The sequence below is a fragment of the Pomacea canaliculata genome, linkage group LG1 (genome assembly GCF_003073045.1).
Source record: "Pomacea canaliculata isolate SZHN2017 linkage group LG1, ASM307304v1, whole genome shotgun sequence".
Classification (NCBI taxonomy): domain Eukaryota; kingdom Metazoa; phylum Mollusca; class Gastropoda; order Architaenioglossa; family Ampullariidae; genus Pomacea; species Pomacea canaliculata.
The window spans coordinates 31213325-31228825 of record NC_037590.1 but is presented as its reverse complement, the minus strand read 5'-3'; the positions used below and the strand labels follow the sequence as shown (position 1 = coordinate 31228825).

The following is a 15501-nucleotide window of genomic DNA, read 5'->3' as shown; positions in this document are numbered from 1 at the left end:
TGTGGCACGCGGGTGTGGCGAGGAAGGCATTATAGTGAAGGGGTTGTTGTCTTGTATTTGCAATAAAAAAGTGCTTTCACCTAACTGATAAATGTAGAATTTACCTGAAACTTGGGGAGTAAAAGATGAAAGGAGGTGATGAATGGAAGAGGTTTGGGTAGTTGGGGTGAAAGTGTCGGTCAATTGTAACGCCGCATGTATTTCTCATGTCTCATCTCATACGTCAGCCTGTCGTTGTCTGCTGTGACTTTTTCTGACGGACGTGGCAGACAGCGCAACACGAACTCTCATCATACATCATGCTTTTGGTTATACGTACTGTAACAAAATATAGAAACTAGTTGATGATGATTACGATGACAAGGAAGAAGATGATGGTTGATGGATGATGATAGAGGACGATTGACGATGATATACAGAGTGCGTGCTTTTTCTCTCTTTGTTTTGGACTTGTAAGTAGGGTCGGGGAGGTCTTCACTGTGGGACAACAGAGAATTTTATTTGAAGAAACATAAATCGATGAGCCAGCTCAAAAACAGTTTGAAAGCGGAATTGAGATGAATCACAGTGTTTTAGTCCTTCGTCGACGTGTATTCTTCCAGTTTGCCTTCCTCTGACTGTCACATGAGTCACTGCAGGTGTCGCATCCCTCGAGGTCTGTAATGAGACGACGGTCTTGCACGGTCTGTGTATACACATAAAGACAAAGTTCATAACCGCTGTGTATAGCATCTGCACAGTAAAACACGCTTCACGATTCATATCCGGAGAGCTATGACAGTTTGGTTTTTATATTGTGCAGGTGGTATACAGCGCGGTTATTGATTTATGTTCATGTGCAGACATGATCGATATGGTCATTCTGTAGTAGACTGTGGGACACGCGATGATTCACTTGTGTACCAAGTGCGGCTGCCTTGGCAGGACGAGACCAAACGATTTCGGAGACCTTACACCGCCTGCAGGCAGAACCTTTTCCTGCAACCATTCTGTATTAAGTCATGTACCCATTTACCACCGCATCTCCAAACTTTAACCAGTCAGGAAAACCACTTACAAAAAAAAAAAAATAAAAAAAAATGAAAAGATTAGTTAGTCATGTTTTGCCCATGCCGCACAAATATATCAGGAGGTCGGCGGTCAGAGATGTAAATTACTCTGGACTAACATGTCCCAGGTACGTTACCACAAGGACTGAACCTATTCCATAAAGATAAACATACAGCCGGATACTGCAGTTGACTATAATTGCACGTGACCTTTTCGACCTGGTCAGGTCTAATATTATTTCAGTGATTTCTACAATAGCCAGGACCTCAAATGAAGACAATGTCTTTGTACGAAAAAGTAGTGGATGGTGTTGAGGTGGACAATGATAGGGTATTAAAAACAACAGAAAACCAGGTTAAGAATAGCGAGAGTGAAATGATTGTTATTTTTCCTAAGATTGGTTACAGTTCTGCAAGGTTACTAAGATGCTCCGAAGTTCCACAAAGTAAATGAGTCACTAATGAGTAAGACATGCCTAAGATGCCTGTTAGTCTTTAAACTTTTTAGTTTCTTGTGCAATAAGAGTTTTTGGATGCATATTTAATTAAAGAAGCAGTTGATTATATGAACCCTTCTGAGGCACAGAAGTATTTAGCAAAGTTTTTACCGACAAACTTACGTTGGACATCTCAGTGACAGCAAAGTGTAAGGAATTTAACGAATCGCCAAGTGACAGCTTGAGTGGTTTGTACAGCAGTCATCTCAACTGCTTTTATTGTGTAAGGGGTTAAGCTGATGTGGGAAACAAAAAGGCAGCATGAGGCAAATTAGAGGAAGAGCGCTAAGACCGGATGGAAAGTTCAAAGTACAATGTAGAAAGACAAGTGTGAAAAGAAAGAAGAATGGTGGAAGGGCGGTATGGCTTGACAAAGGAACAACAATGAAATTAGATTTGCAACTGCTTTTTCCAGTTTTTCTGATGATTAAAAATTTTTTTGGTAGATATTGTCATAAATTTACAACCTAAAATAATATTTTTTAAAACCTCCAATAACAGGAATGTCTGAATAAAACTTTTTCCATGATACTTAGCCAAAGAAAAGAGACTACAACAGAAACCTATGTCAGTGATGATGCTTTGGTGTAGAGCCCTATATATCCTGTAACAAGATGCAGAATTGATGACGACTACGACAGTTATGGTAACGATGATGATATACACAGTACTTGCTCTTTATTTCTCTTTGCTGGATTTGGAGACAGAGTAGGGGTGTATACGAGAAACAACTTGCTGGTTTACTGACTGATTTTGTCGATAAAAGGGCTAGAACAAAGACACTTCTGACATTAAATAATGCAAATATCATATTACTATAAATGTGTGGGAATTTGCAAAAGATTGTTAGACATTAGGAAAAAAAGAGTCGTGGCTTATGTTTAAATACTTTTGAAATTTGCAGGTTTGTCTACTCCAGGAGAATGGAGCATTTTTTTCCTCCAAAAGTCATTACAATATTTATAATTTGCGGGACATTAAAATTATCTATTTAAAAAGGTGGTTCACTCTAGTTAGTGAAGCTAGAGTTTTGCGACAGTGTTAACACATACCATCTCAACCTGCTTGACACTGCTCCTCTCTGAGTCACCATCATCCACCCTTTTGTAATAAGGTGAGCAAAAGAGAAATAAACAACTGTTTGGAAAGTATGTCTCTAGAGACTTTCGGACACTTGTAGGTCTGAAAACTTTAATAAGGTACACAACAAAGTCGACGATCATTTATTTTTATTGTATGAACCAACATGGTCATAGAACGCTACCCCTATCAACAGCGAGATTAAAGTTTACAAAGATTTTACAAAGTTTTAAAAATTAAAGATTACATATTAACTCCATCGGAGATGCAGTTTGGTATCCACGTGTATCATGTTTTTATTATGTAATGGAAAATCAGATCCCATATACTTATCGAAACAGAAGTAACCACTTCATCGTTTTATTTAAATTCGTTGTATGATTTAGTAAAAATTTGTAATGAAGCAATCTTTCTTGTCAATATATCAATAATTATTTTAGTGTTCACAATTTAATTGTCTTGGGAATTAAGAATTTGAGTAAAAGTTACGATATCTGTTATTCTGCTTCTTTTAAAACCTTTTTCCCCTGTATTTTAAGTATGTGAACAAGAGAGGTTTTAATGTGTCAACGATGTTCTATCTATGGAACACAAGAAAGGAAAACAAATGAAAAACGACATTAAGAAAATATGTTCGTTCTGTTGGTATTCGTGGACCTTTCATGTGCAATGATAATTTTCTAATTCTACCTTTTTCCTACAAAAATCTTTACAGGTTTATTTAGATAGGTAAACTGGACCTACAGCTTCTAAGATTCTTCTTTTCTCCTGTACCTAACTGATTACATAATCTTGTAAGAACCAGTACAGTTTTTAATTTCTCAGACGTCACAGCAGTGTTGTCCCTTTATTGCCAGGTTTAGACAAGAAAAGTTGAGGTAAAGTCTTTGATGTTTTTTGTTGTCTGAGTCGCTTAGAATTTCTTGGATGCATATTGAATTGAAGAAAATGTTTATTATTGTAGAAGAAGTCAAGATATTTATGTAAGCAGTTTTTATCTATCAAATCTAGTCTCTGGACACTGTTGAGGATGACCAGCTATTTGGCAAAGTCCTACCCACCAAAGCTGGACATCTCAATGACAGTGAAAGTTAAAGAGCGAAACAGCAGTAGGGATAACAAATGAGAAGAAGAGAGATAAGAATGTACATAGAGCCTAAAGTAGACACTATAAAGACAGAATAGAAAGAAGAAATAAGTACAATATAGTATAAGAAGTCAAAAGTAGAGAAAGAAGGATAGATATTAATAAGTTGGAGTAAAAGTATCACACAATCACATTCATAACTACATTTGTTCACACAACAATGGAGCAACAGTTTAACAACTCAGATTTGCAACTCTAGACTTTATTAGTTTTCTGCAGAATAATAAAACAATTTCATGTAAGATGTCGCCATAAATTTTTGACAAACCGAAAGAATATTATCGAAAGTCTTCAGTAACAGCAATATCGGCTTATAACTTTTCCGATGAAGGATAGCAATAGATGAAAGACGACTTTAAAGTGAAATCATACGGTTTGTTTGCTGTGTAATTTGGCTAAATGTCATTGAAACTTATTTCTTACAATATAGAAGAACAAAAGCAATAGTTTCCGTCTGTCAATGACGGTTTCTGAAAAAATGACCATGGTACATGCCGTCTTCTCATGGTATGTCAACTAGTTACAGTTGTCATAGCAGCAATAGTCGTAGCAATTCATGTAACCACCCAGAACATAACAACGATCAGGACTTCCGTGTCCGTGTGCGCAGGCTCGAATGTTATATGAGTCTGCAATGCAAAGGGCAATCATTTAGTAATTGCATATAATGGGCTACATAAAAGTAATCTTATCAATCCTTCTACTTATCCATCTACTTATTTAACCATACATCTATTCCCTATTTGGGAATTGATCATTATTTTACCTGCACCATTTTCTTTGTCTTAACATATCTTTCTATCTATCTGTCTGTCCAATCAAAACGATTTGATGCAATAAACGAAAATTTTATTATATATATATATAAAAGACAGAGACCCGTAATTAAAAGAAAGGAAGAAAAAAATTTATGAATTTAGTGCAGGCTCCCTCCCATGTCTAGAGGGAGGTAAACAAATACAATGGCAGTAAAAACAACAATGTGGGAGTGCACAACAGAGACCCACAGACGGACGCATACACAAAATGCAATACAAATGTTTATTTACATGCGCTGGTGTTAAATACGATAGTGACGCACTGATTGCTTTGGTGACAACACTCAGTGGCTGGCACATTTCCTTCATTGCAGTTGGGGTTAGTGTAATTACAAACCTTGCAACTGATGCTGCTCACTGCAACACAAAGAACAGAGTGTGTCAGTCCTGCTCCAGTGATCAAGTCTTTATTGGAAATAGAGTGCTATTGCATCTACACTACACCTTCCCTGAGTAACACACCTGGTGGTTTTACTACACGTACCACTTAAATTGATAACAATACATGATGTCGATACACAGCCGCTTTCTTTATCACAAATTGGTCGGCGCTGAAGTCAGTGTTTAATGAATTTGTATTTTGTGCTTTTTAATTGTTACTTCTTAATAAAAAGTTAATATCATCTATAGTTCAAATTTTTGTTACAGACAAACCTGTCATTTTTGTTTTATTTTATTTTAACTGTTTATTAATAATTTTCAGATTTGTAAAAATGATTTTTTATAGAGATACATAATTACACTTTACACTTGAGCTGTACAGACTTGTATAAGCGGCTTTTGGAAACAAAAGAGTAATCTATGAGACTACAGCCTGTATTTGAAATATGTGTCTACTTGCTACAGAAACTTCCACGTAGCAGGCCATTTAAAAATAAAGAGTGAATCTATCACCAGTAATAAAAAGTGTGTTATAAATGGTTTAACTATATGATCAACACAACTGTAAGAAAAGTTATTCAAGTCAATAAACTTTGCAACTCATATTCCTTGCATTGTGAGAGTATCTTGTATTGAAAGAAAAAAACTGTGCAGTCCTTTGTAGGAGTAAAAATATATTGAAGATCTTTCTGCAAGGAATAAAAGTGCTAACGCCACTGACTTCATGAAGCAACAGATGTGGACCTTAGTGATGTGTGATTATGTTTGTAAGTCGAGATGATGTGAATTGTGAATACGCTACAGTCTACTACTCTAAACTACAAATGTACAAGAGCTTCAGCAAGTTATCATCATAATCGTTGATGTTTGTCTGTTTTCCCCTGTGTGTTACAATAAGCATAAGATTGTATTAGGTACACCTATTGTCACCTACGTGTCTCCCAAAGGATAGAGAGCGGTCCGGTGGCGCAACGGTTAGCGCTGTTAGCGCCTGTCACCAATACAGTGAAGGTTGGCTGCCCTGAGTTCATTTCTCGTCTCGGGCACGCTGTTCTTTCTCTGCACGTGGCATCTGTTTACAGGGCTGACTGCCTTGCCGTAATATAGCCTTAGTTGCTGACACGGCGTAAAACACCAAATTCCCCCCCCTCCCCAAAGGTCAGACCGTCTACATTATTGAGCTTAGCAATATTCTTTGATTTGTTTAGTTATTATCGACTGCTTAGTTCTTACCTGACACCTGAACTACAAACATGTAATTGGTCTCCAATGTTGTTGGAGTTCTACGCATGTTAGTCGTATGTACTAAGGTGGCCGAAAACTGATAGGTCGAAAAACACAACTTTTTTTTTTAAAAGAAAGGAGTAAAATCAAATGAGTAAAACAAAAAGATAAAACAAAAACCAAAAAACAAAAAAAAAAAAAAACCCAAAAAAACAAAAAAACCCAACTGAATCCAATGAAGTGAACCTACCGGAGTCGACGTGGAGAAGAAACAAAAGCCCGCACAGGTAGAAGGCGGCGGCCATTAACTGATGTGTTGTTGTCATGTTGGTCTTGTGGAGTGAGAACTCGCGGCCTCTTGTCTTTCCTCTGGTGAAAGTGGTGACTGCAATGGTGAGACTACTCGGGCGTGTTGCCGGCAGCTAGTCTGCTTGTAGAGTCGGTGATTCCACCTAAATGTGAATTCGTAATGTCCTTGCTGGTGCATGTAAGGGCCTTTTATATCGCACACACCATGAGAGAAATGGGCGAGTGAAAGATGTTGTGGGGCGTGGATGGAAGGAGTGTTGGGTAGGTGGAAGGAAAGTGTCACTCAGTTGTCATGCTGCAAGTTTGTCTTCTGTCTCATCTCCTGCAGCACGTCAGCCTGTGGTTGGCTGTTGTGACTTTTTTCCTGACGTGGCAGACGCGCAACAGCAACCCTCGTCATCTTTTGGGACTTCTTACCACGACTGTGTGCAGGCCTGTGTGTGAACGCATGAAAGCTGTAGTTCACTACGTGAAGTTTGAATGTATGAATGAGTTGAATGTTTGCGAGGCTGCTTTGATTGTGCGGTGGGAAATGTTTTTGTACAACTTGTATGATTGCTTTGATGAATTACATTTCTTTTTGTGTTTATTCTGTAATACCTAGTAAAACCATTGTCATATTTCCAAACAACAAACCGAGGGTACCCAAAAGATTTAAAAATGTTCTAAATAAAAAAAATATTTCTGTATTTATTTTACCGGTGATGCCTTGAAAAAGATCTACGGATAGAGAAGTAAAGGGCGCTATCAATAAGCGACAAGACAATGTAAAGGTAGAGTCACGTGACTGTGCCGTTGACCTTCCAATGCGTGTCAGGGGTCAAGTCTATGGCGTCTGTTAATCACAAGACAGACCGCACTAGGAAATCAGTCGAAGTCAATGGGGAGAGCGATCAGGACTTGCGAAATGTTTTGAATAACTTTTATGCACGTTCTCAGAACACTGAATTTTCTGATAAAGTTAGGGAATTCAGACAGTCGCTTGTCTCCGATAACGATATAATAAATTTTCAAGTCGCGTGACAAAACTTCTACCGCGGGTCAAGGTCATGAAAGCGCAGGGGCTGATGGGATCCGTGGGCGTGTCTTACACTGCTGTGCTGTTCAACTGGGCGGAGTGTTTCAACATCTCGCTCAACTCTCTCTCGACTCAGGGCACATTCCAGCACCCTCGAAACTTTACAACATCGTCCCACCTCCCCAACCCCCCAAAAACAAACAAACAAACTACAGTGATACCTCGGTTCTCGAACGCCTTGACTTTCGACCAAATCGGTATTCGACCAGGAAATTCGAGAAAATTTTGTCTTGGAATCCGAACAAATATTTGGAACTCGAACATCCGAACGTCCGAGATGAGCCAAGTTGAGCCGAATGGCGTTCATTGGGCCAGCGCGCCTTGCTTGCGTCATCAGTGTGAGTGCTAGAGAGAGAGAGTCACGTTTTGTGGAGAGAGTCATGAAATGTGTGCAAAATGGGCAGAAATCGAAATTTTGTTGAACAACATCACCCTGATAAAGTGGTAGCAAAATAGAGCAGTTAACATTTTTAATGACAATGTTATGTCCACTTTCCGCAAAATTTTGCAAAGAAGAAAAAAACAGCAAACAATTGACAAATTCTTCCGTAAAGAAATCAGACAAGCAACTGCAGAGCAAGATTCTGATTCTCCTCAGCAAAAGATACAGAGAACAGAAACACCCGAAGAGCAGTTACCCTCTGTTTTTATTGAAGAGGACTCCCCTTCAAAACAATAACCATCCCCCTTCCCTCCTCCCTCCACATTCATTCCCTCCTGCCATAAAGTTTGGTACAGGTACAGTAAATGAAACACAATTTACTGTACTGTACTGTACATTTTATTTTGTTTTTGTTTTAATAAATACGCTTTTATTTCTTATTTCTTGTTGAGACTCATGTTTTTCTACATATTATATACAAATTAGGCCAGTAAATAGGCATTTTCTGGGGCTTGGAACGAATTAATCCAGTTTCCATTATTTCCTATGGGTTTCATTGCTTCGGTTCTCGAACAATTTGGTTCTCGACCGTCCTCCCGGAACGAATTATGTTCGAGAACCGAGGTATCACTGTAATCCTAGTCAGCCTAATAACTTCCCCAGTAATAAAAACTGTCAAGATAATTGTCAAAAATCTCATCTTATCATCTGTAAAGAGTAAATTAGACCCACTGCAATTTGCTTAGAGGAAGGGGGGGGGGCATTGGTGTTTTACGCCGTGTCAGCAACTAAGGCTATATTACGGCAAGCAGCCAGCCCTGTAAACAGATGCCACGTGCAGAGAAAGAACAGAGTGCCCGAGACGAGAAATGAACTCTGGGCAGCCAACCTTCACTGTATTGGTGACGGGCGCTAACAGCGCTAACCGTTGCGCCACCGGGCCGCTCTTAGAGGAAGGGGAAGGGATGTTAACTGCGCCAAATTGTTCATCATCATCATCATCATCATCATTATTATTATTATTATTTACTATATTACTTAAAATAAGAATACTGGCGGATATTTTGAGGGACATGTAGGTGCATATTTTTGCGATAGCCGGGATACATACAATTACATGACACACAGACACTTCTGGCTGAAGACGATTTTGGAGAATGTTGCATGCATGTGATCTTAGAAATAAAGTGGGGTATAAAAGAATTAAAATGGCTCTGACAAAATCGAGGAATATATAAAACTGCACAAGAAATACACACAGATCATTACTACACACAAAGCTTCACTCAGATTAACAGAAAAAGACGATTATCGAGGGAGATCTCCCCACTAGTCAGTTATATTACTAGAAAGGTAATCATGCTCCAAAAGAAGTTACACATTGAAAGAGAAATTATTATCCACAACACATGGTCTTTGTTGCCTTAATAGTTATTGTTCTTTCCAGGACTTACAGAAACGAAAAATAAATTAAAATAAAGGTTCCAGCCGATTTCTGTCACTAACACCGTTAATGGCAGTCGAGATAAGGTAGGAATCTGCCTCGAAAAATGAGAGGAAAATCCTGAACACACAACGAAGCTTTCAACCACCATTCTTTCAGTTAATGTGGGAAGCAGCCGTGAAATAAAAAAGCATCAATAATAAAAGATGTTAAAAGGCAAAAGCACCTAAAACGTTGAAAGAGTTTATTGTGGTTCAGGCACGGAACACGTTTGCTAAAGGCAGACTTTAGTGTCAAGGAGAGGGTCAGGTTGGCAGGTGAGATAGGGTCAAAGTGTGTTAGTCATTTTGCAGCAGGTACACTCCCAGTCTGCCTGCCACTAACGGTCCCATGAGTCACTGCACGTGTCGCATGCCCGATGTCTGGGATAATACAACCATCATTGCATGGTCTACACATGAAAACAAAAATGAAAATTTTATCCACTCTGTATAGCATTTAAACAGTAAAACAAGCTATGCGGTGGACAACAAATATCATGCGTATGAAAATGTCTTGGCAAAAAAGCATTTTACTGTGCACATGCTATACAGCACAATAAAAACATTTATATGTCCCCATGTTCTCAACATTCCTATACGGTCATTCCGTCCTAGACTGCGGGACACGCGATGACTCAAGTAATCAAAATTTAGTTGTCTCATAAAATTTCCTAACTGCCATAAACTTCTCAAACTATCAAAGGTTTTATTGCTAAATTTTCCATCAGTCGCCATCTGGAAAAAAGTCATTGATATTTTAAGCGATATTAATAGATGGTGTTCTTCTAGAAGTGCACCTTGAAATATTGCTATAAAGACAACTGGTTCCATCGAAGATAATTAACAGGATGCTTGTATAGCGGGATACCCACCACTTGGTGAGGCTCTCCACGCTTAACATTATCAGACTCTGCCTAAGGACTGCAATTAATAGACTGAGAGTCAGAAATAAAGGATAACACACACACATACACACAATTTCTCTTTATCTCTCTCCTCATACGCACACCAACACTCACTTCTTAAACGTGGACAACAGAAGACTACAGTGAGAAATAATTTGCTTAAATTACTGTCCTTTCTTTTTCCTTTAAAAATCCGTTATATAGACAGATGGTACAACTGACGATAGGAACTTCTTTTTTCCCCTCGCTCTCGTTTAAACTATTGCTGTGAAGGTAACCAGCACTATTCAAGATGGGAACGACTATCTCTATATCTCTCAGTTTAATTTTGAATAAACTCAACATAGTCAGTGATGCGATTACTGGTCTGAACGCTTATCTTAATTCTATTATTATAGTTTTAATTTCTGCTGATACCATTTGAGAAGAGAACGACTATCTTTCTATATATAAATATATTATTTTAAATATCTGCTATGAAATCAGCTGGTACCATTACAGTTTTGAACGCTTGTCTTTATATTATCTTTCTCGTTTTAATATCTAGTATAAAGTCAGTTGGGTACCACTCAAGACGGGAAATATAATCTTCATATCTCTCTCCGTCTTTCTGTGTATATCATTTTGAATATCTGCTTTAAAGTCAGCTGATACCATTACAGGTGGGAATAGTTATCTTTATATACCTTTCTCTTGTTTTTAAAAAGTTTCGTATAGTCAGTTGGGTACCATGAAATAGAGGAACGACAATTACACTTGAAAACGTCTATCTTTATATCTATCTCTTTTGTTTTTGAACGATTCTGTAACGACAGCGGATATCGTCAAAGAACGGAACAAAGTTCTATATATTTATCTCTTCCATTCCATTTTCTCGCTCGTCTTCTAAACTACAATGAAACTTCGGATTTCGTCGACTTAGGTTATCGTCGATTTTTCCACGAAAAATTAGTCTCTGTTACGTCGGAGTGCCCACGTGACCTCGCTGCTAATTATGCAAAAACAAAGGGCGAGCCACGCATTCTCCTGCTCAGTGTGGAATTGTTTATCGTTGGATGAGCATCATCACTCGCCTAGCAATATTATTGCTTTACACTGTATTGTAATTGTGTATCACTGTAGTAGTATGTTATGTTTGTTTATTTGTGTAGATGATTGTTGGTGGAACAGTAGACTTCAGGGGCTGTCATCTACCGAACTGTCCCGCTAGTGTTCTGGGGAAGGGACTGGCTCGTCCGTCTTTTACATTAATGTTATGTTATTTTCCTATTAATTTTACTGTGAAACACTATATTTACTCTCTATAAAATGTATTTTAAAAATATTTTGAAGTGTGCAGAAAACATTGATTGGATATAATTTAATTTATATGGCAACAATTGCCTCGATTTTCCTCGATTTCGGATTTCACTGATTCTTTTGGACGTATTATCGACGAAAACCGAGATTTCAATGTGTTTCCTTCTTTTCTTAGATAATGTCTCTGGTTTTGTGTTTTCCATGTGCTCCGAAGAGAGTCTTTTAATAAAATGAAAGGTGTCGAGAACAGTATAAGGGACAAGAAATGTGCAAATGACTGTCTCAAATAAAAACTTTCAAACTATATTTTGTGTACATTTAGGTCTTGCTGTCTTTTCCCAATTTTTCAAAATACAGACACTTACAAATTAATGGTGATGATTGTCGCACTTGGATTAAACAATGCCAAAGACAAATTATTCCATTCTGTGCCACATGTGGCACCAATCTTCCTACACAGCCATACACAAATTCTAACGACTTTTTAAGTTACACTATGTATGTATGGGAGTTCAGAAGGGGTCCTGACCTAATACGCAATTACATTTGCTTCTCTTCTGAAAGTATATGAAAGGATAAATTTGCATTTTGTAGGCCTGAGCTGTACACAGGTACACGGCAATGTCGAAGATATTTTATTTTGTTTTGTATTTTTTAAAAGAACGCCACGCTGATATCAGACTGAAAGTGTTCTACTCTTGGCGGGGTCAGAAGGTGACATGCATGTTTAATTGTCCCAAACGTCCATAGAGGCCGCGGGCAGCGACGAGAAGCATACGAGTGTGCTCAGTCATATACTCTGTCCAGTGTCCGGTCTATTACGAAATAGACTTTCTGACTTTTCATTCAAAAACTAAGTTAGTAGTTTTATTTTAGTTTATAGTAAGAATTTGTTAACATTTTTTGTTGTCCCAGAAAAATTATAGATGGACTGAGACCTGCGATTGTCCAAGGGCAGACGTTTCCCAACCCTGGTCTACTTCAATTAAGCGAAATAACCTGTAGCTGGTGTTGTCAACCTCTCAATGTTATTTTTACTACAAGTGTGCATTGCTTTCATCTATACCAGCGTGATTTCTAATCCCCTTGAGTCCGCGACCACAACCTTTTTTTTTAAAATTATATTTGTGAGGAAGATTATCAGACTGCCACGAGAGGCTAAAAGGTGTAAACATGATATAACGGGTAGGTGTCTGCACCCGCGTGTTGCGTCCCAAATTGTTTAGAGAGAGGGAAGAAAAGAAAAGCTGAAGCCGTCTGGTCTCCTTTTCCACACCCTTAATGCACTTCTGAAAATGACATTCGATACAAGGTAGGAAGATGCTTCGGATGAAGAGAGCGAAATCATCTGCACACAACGAGGCTTCCCACTTTGGACAGACCTTAAGATCGATTCTTTTTTTATGTTAAGGAGAAGGAGAAAGATAATGTTGCACTATGGTTACCCTTAACTGTTTCTAAATAAGATGTAGATATTATCACACAATTCACATCCATTTCTACATTTGTTCGCATAAGAAAGAAACAACAGTGAAACAACTGAGATTACAACTGTTTCTTCAGTTTTCTGGACAAAGTGCACAGGTTCATGTCAGATGTCGCCATGTATTTAAGAGAAACCGACAAAAACATTTTTAAAGCCTTCAATAGCAGGAATGTCTGCTTAACTTAAACAATGCATTTTGTATCAATGACAGTTTCTGACAAAGTGTCCTCAGAAAGTTCAGTCTTCTTCTAATGGGTTTTTGGGTTCATTGTTGCAGCCGTTCGTTTGGCAGGTCCTAGAGCAAAACTTAATATCCGGGGTTAGTTTGTAACACCCGTCAAGTGGATCTTGGGTGCAGTTACGAAGTATCTTCTTGGACGGGGTTTCTGATGAGCAGAATCGGCGATGACTTAGCAGAGGTAAGTGATACATAAAGTAATGTTATCTATCTTTCCACTCATCCATCTACATATCTACCCATGCATCTCTTCACCTGCTTGTTAATATATCAACCTCACACCTATATATTTGACTTTCTCTCGGTATATACTTTCAAATATCTAAAATTTGATCCAATAAACGTCCCCACAATATTTATAAAGAAACTTCTCTTATTGCCTCTACTTAACAGAGAGAGAGGAAGCTCATAATTAAGGCGAAGGAAAGAACAATGAAATGTAGTGAAGGCTTGCGCCCATGACTAAATAGAGGTAAGGAATGCAAACAGAACACAATGACAGTAATACAACAGTGTAGTAGTGCACGGACGAACAGACGAAACGAAAAACAAATGTTTGCTTACGATCTGAAAGAGTAGCTGTAAGAGTTATGCAGTAAGTGAAGTCGGTGTCACACTCGACATCTGCCACTTGTCCGGAGAAGCAGTTGGCATCAATCTCAACACAAGTCTTGCACGTTAAGCTGTTGACTGCAACATAAAGCACGTCAGTCTTGCTTCTGTGATCGAGTCTTTGCTATTCTCCGGAAATGTGTTAATAGTGGATCTTCTCATTCCCTGAGTAACATAACATCGGTCGACTGGCAATGATACATTAAATGGTTTTTAAATACAGTGCCCCAGATAACAATCAATAGTGTTGGTAGAGGTCTACTTTCTCAATGACAATGAGATTTAGTCTTAGATGTGTTCTTATCGACTGCATAGTTGTTACCCATACAGAAGATCACTGGATTCTGACATGTCACAAAGCACAGCATTGTTTTACAAACAGAGAATAATAGATGAGTAAAAATGAAAACGTCAGGTGAAATAAACTTACCAGAGTCGACGTGGTAAAGAAACATAAGCCCGCACAGGTAGAAGGCGGCGGCCATTAGCTGATGTGTTGTTGTCATGTTGGTCTTGTGGAGTGAGAACTCGCGGCCTCTTGTCTTTCCTCAGGTGAAAGTGGTGACTGCAATAGTGAGACTACTCGGAGTGTGTAGCAAGCAGCTAGTCGGTGATCTTTAAAACCTCTTCATGTACATGTGGTGACTTCTTATTGGTCGCCTGTATTGGCCCTTTATATCATATGCACCACTGTGGCACGCTGGTGTGACATTATGGTGAAGGAGTTGTTGTCTTGTATTTGCAATAGAAAAGTGCTTTCACCTAACTGATAAATGTAGAATTTACGTGAAACTTGGGGAGCAAAAGATGAAAGGAGGTGATGAATGGAAGAGGTATCCCAGCCTGCAAGGGCCTTGGGTGTTTGAACGGCCCCGATAGGGAAGTGAGACTTTGGGATGGGAAGCGTGTAATTCGATCCTAAACTGACGCATCCATCGCGCTTTTTTTCTTCAGCCGGGCTCGATTTGGTAGCCACGTGATCGTGTCGCATCCCTCCAGCCGCTAACCCTAACCCTTCTCTTCCCCTTCGCGCGTGTAGCTACGGGGTGAAAGGTACAACGTACCCGGTCACACCGGCCGGTTCTTTGCGCGCGGACATTTTGAACTGTACGTCCATCTTCAAGTGAAACAACCGCCGATTTCTGAAGTAAGTCTTAATAAAGTTAAGTGAAAGATGCCATTAAAACAACTATACTTTATAACAGTGGATAGTCATGAATAATTATGATCATATATAAGTATTGTAGTGCTTTTTGTGAAATGTTTCACGTGTTGTACCCGGCAGGTCTCACACATACATCGCTAGCAACTCGCTTTTACATGACGCTGTCTTCTATATGTGCTGTAAATAATTTAAATGGTTTAACCATATCCTTCTTGTTGTAAATAATCAAATTGCTTAATCGTATCTCTTGCCTACTAATTGCACGTATTTACTAATTACAGAAAAGAAATGTTGAGCGCGAATACGATTGGCGGAAGCAAGATGACAGTGCATGATGGGTTCAAAT

The 15501-nt window shown here is 38.7% G+C and overlaps 2 protein-coding genes across 2 annotated transcripts in view; both read right to left on the bottom strand.

Annotated features, from left to right (window-relative positions):
* The window catches only part of LOC112568274, a 70275-nt gene extending 55511 nt beyond the window's left edge, over window positions 1–14764 (bottom strand). Inside the window, exon 1 of the mRNA XM_025245519.1 lies at window positions 14421–14764. Coding sequence (XP_025101304.1) covers window positions 14421–14496 — 76 coding nt within the window. The 5' untranslated portion in view covers window positions 14497–14764. The remainder of the gene's footprint in view (window positions 1–14420) is intronic.
* Window positions 3955–6906, bottom strand: LOC112568380. Its single transcript, XM_025245674.1, has 3 exons — window positions 6447–6906; window positions 4823–4948; window positions 3955–4402 (listed from the first exon to the last, which is right to left on the bottom strand). Exons 1-3 carry the CDS (start codon window positions 6520–6522, stop codon window positions 4290–4292), a joined length of 315 nt encoding a protein of 104 aa, XP_025101459.1. The 5' UTR covers window positions 6523–6906; the 3' UTR covers window positions 3955–4289.
* Window positions 14765–15501: the final 737 nt, after the last annotated feature.

What these genes read in the sequence shown, in the direction of transcription:
- LOC112568380 (XM_025245674.1), bottom strand. Translation starts at nt 6,522, where the DNA reads ATGACAACAACACATCAGTTAATGGCCGCCGCCTTCTACCTGTGCGGG. An exon ending in TCTTCTCCACGTCGACTCCG is followed by an intron (nt 4,949 to 6,446) that starts GTAGGTTCACTT and finishes TTTGTGTTGCAG; the next exon opens with TGAGCAGCATCAGTTGCAAG. An exon ending in CGTATTTAACACCAGCGCAT is followed by an intron (nt 4,403 to 4,822) that starts GTAAATAAACAT and finishes TTTGCATTGCAG; the next exon opens with ACTCATATAACATTCGAGCC.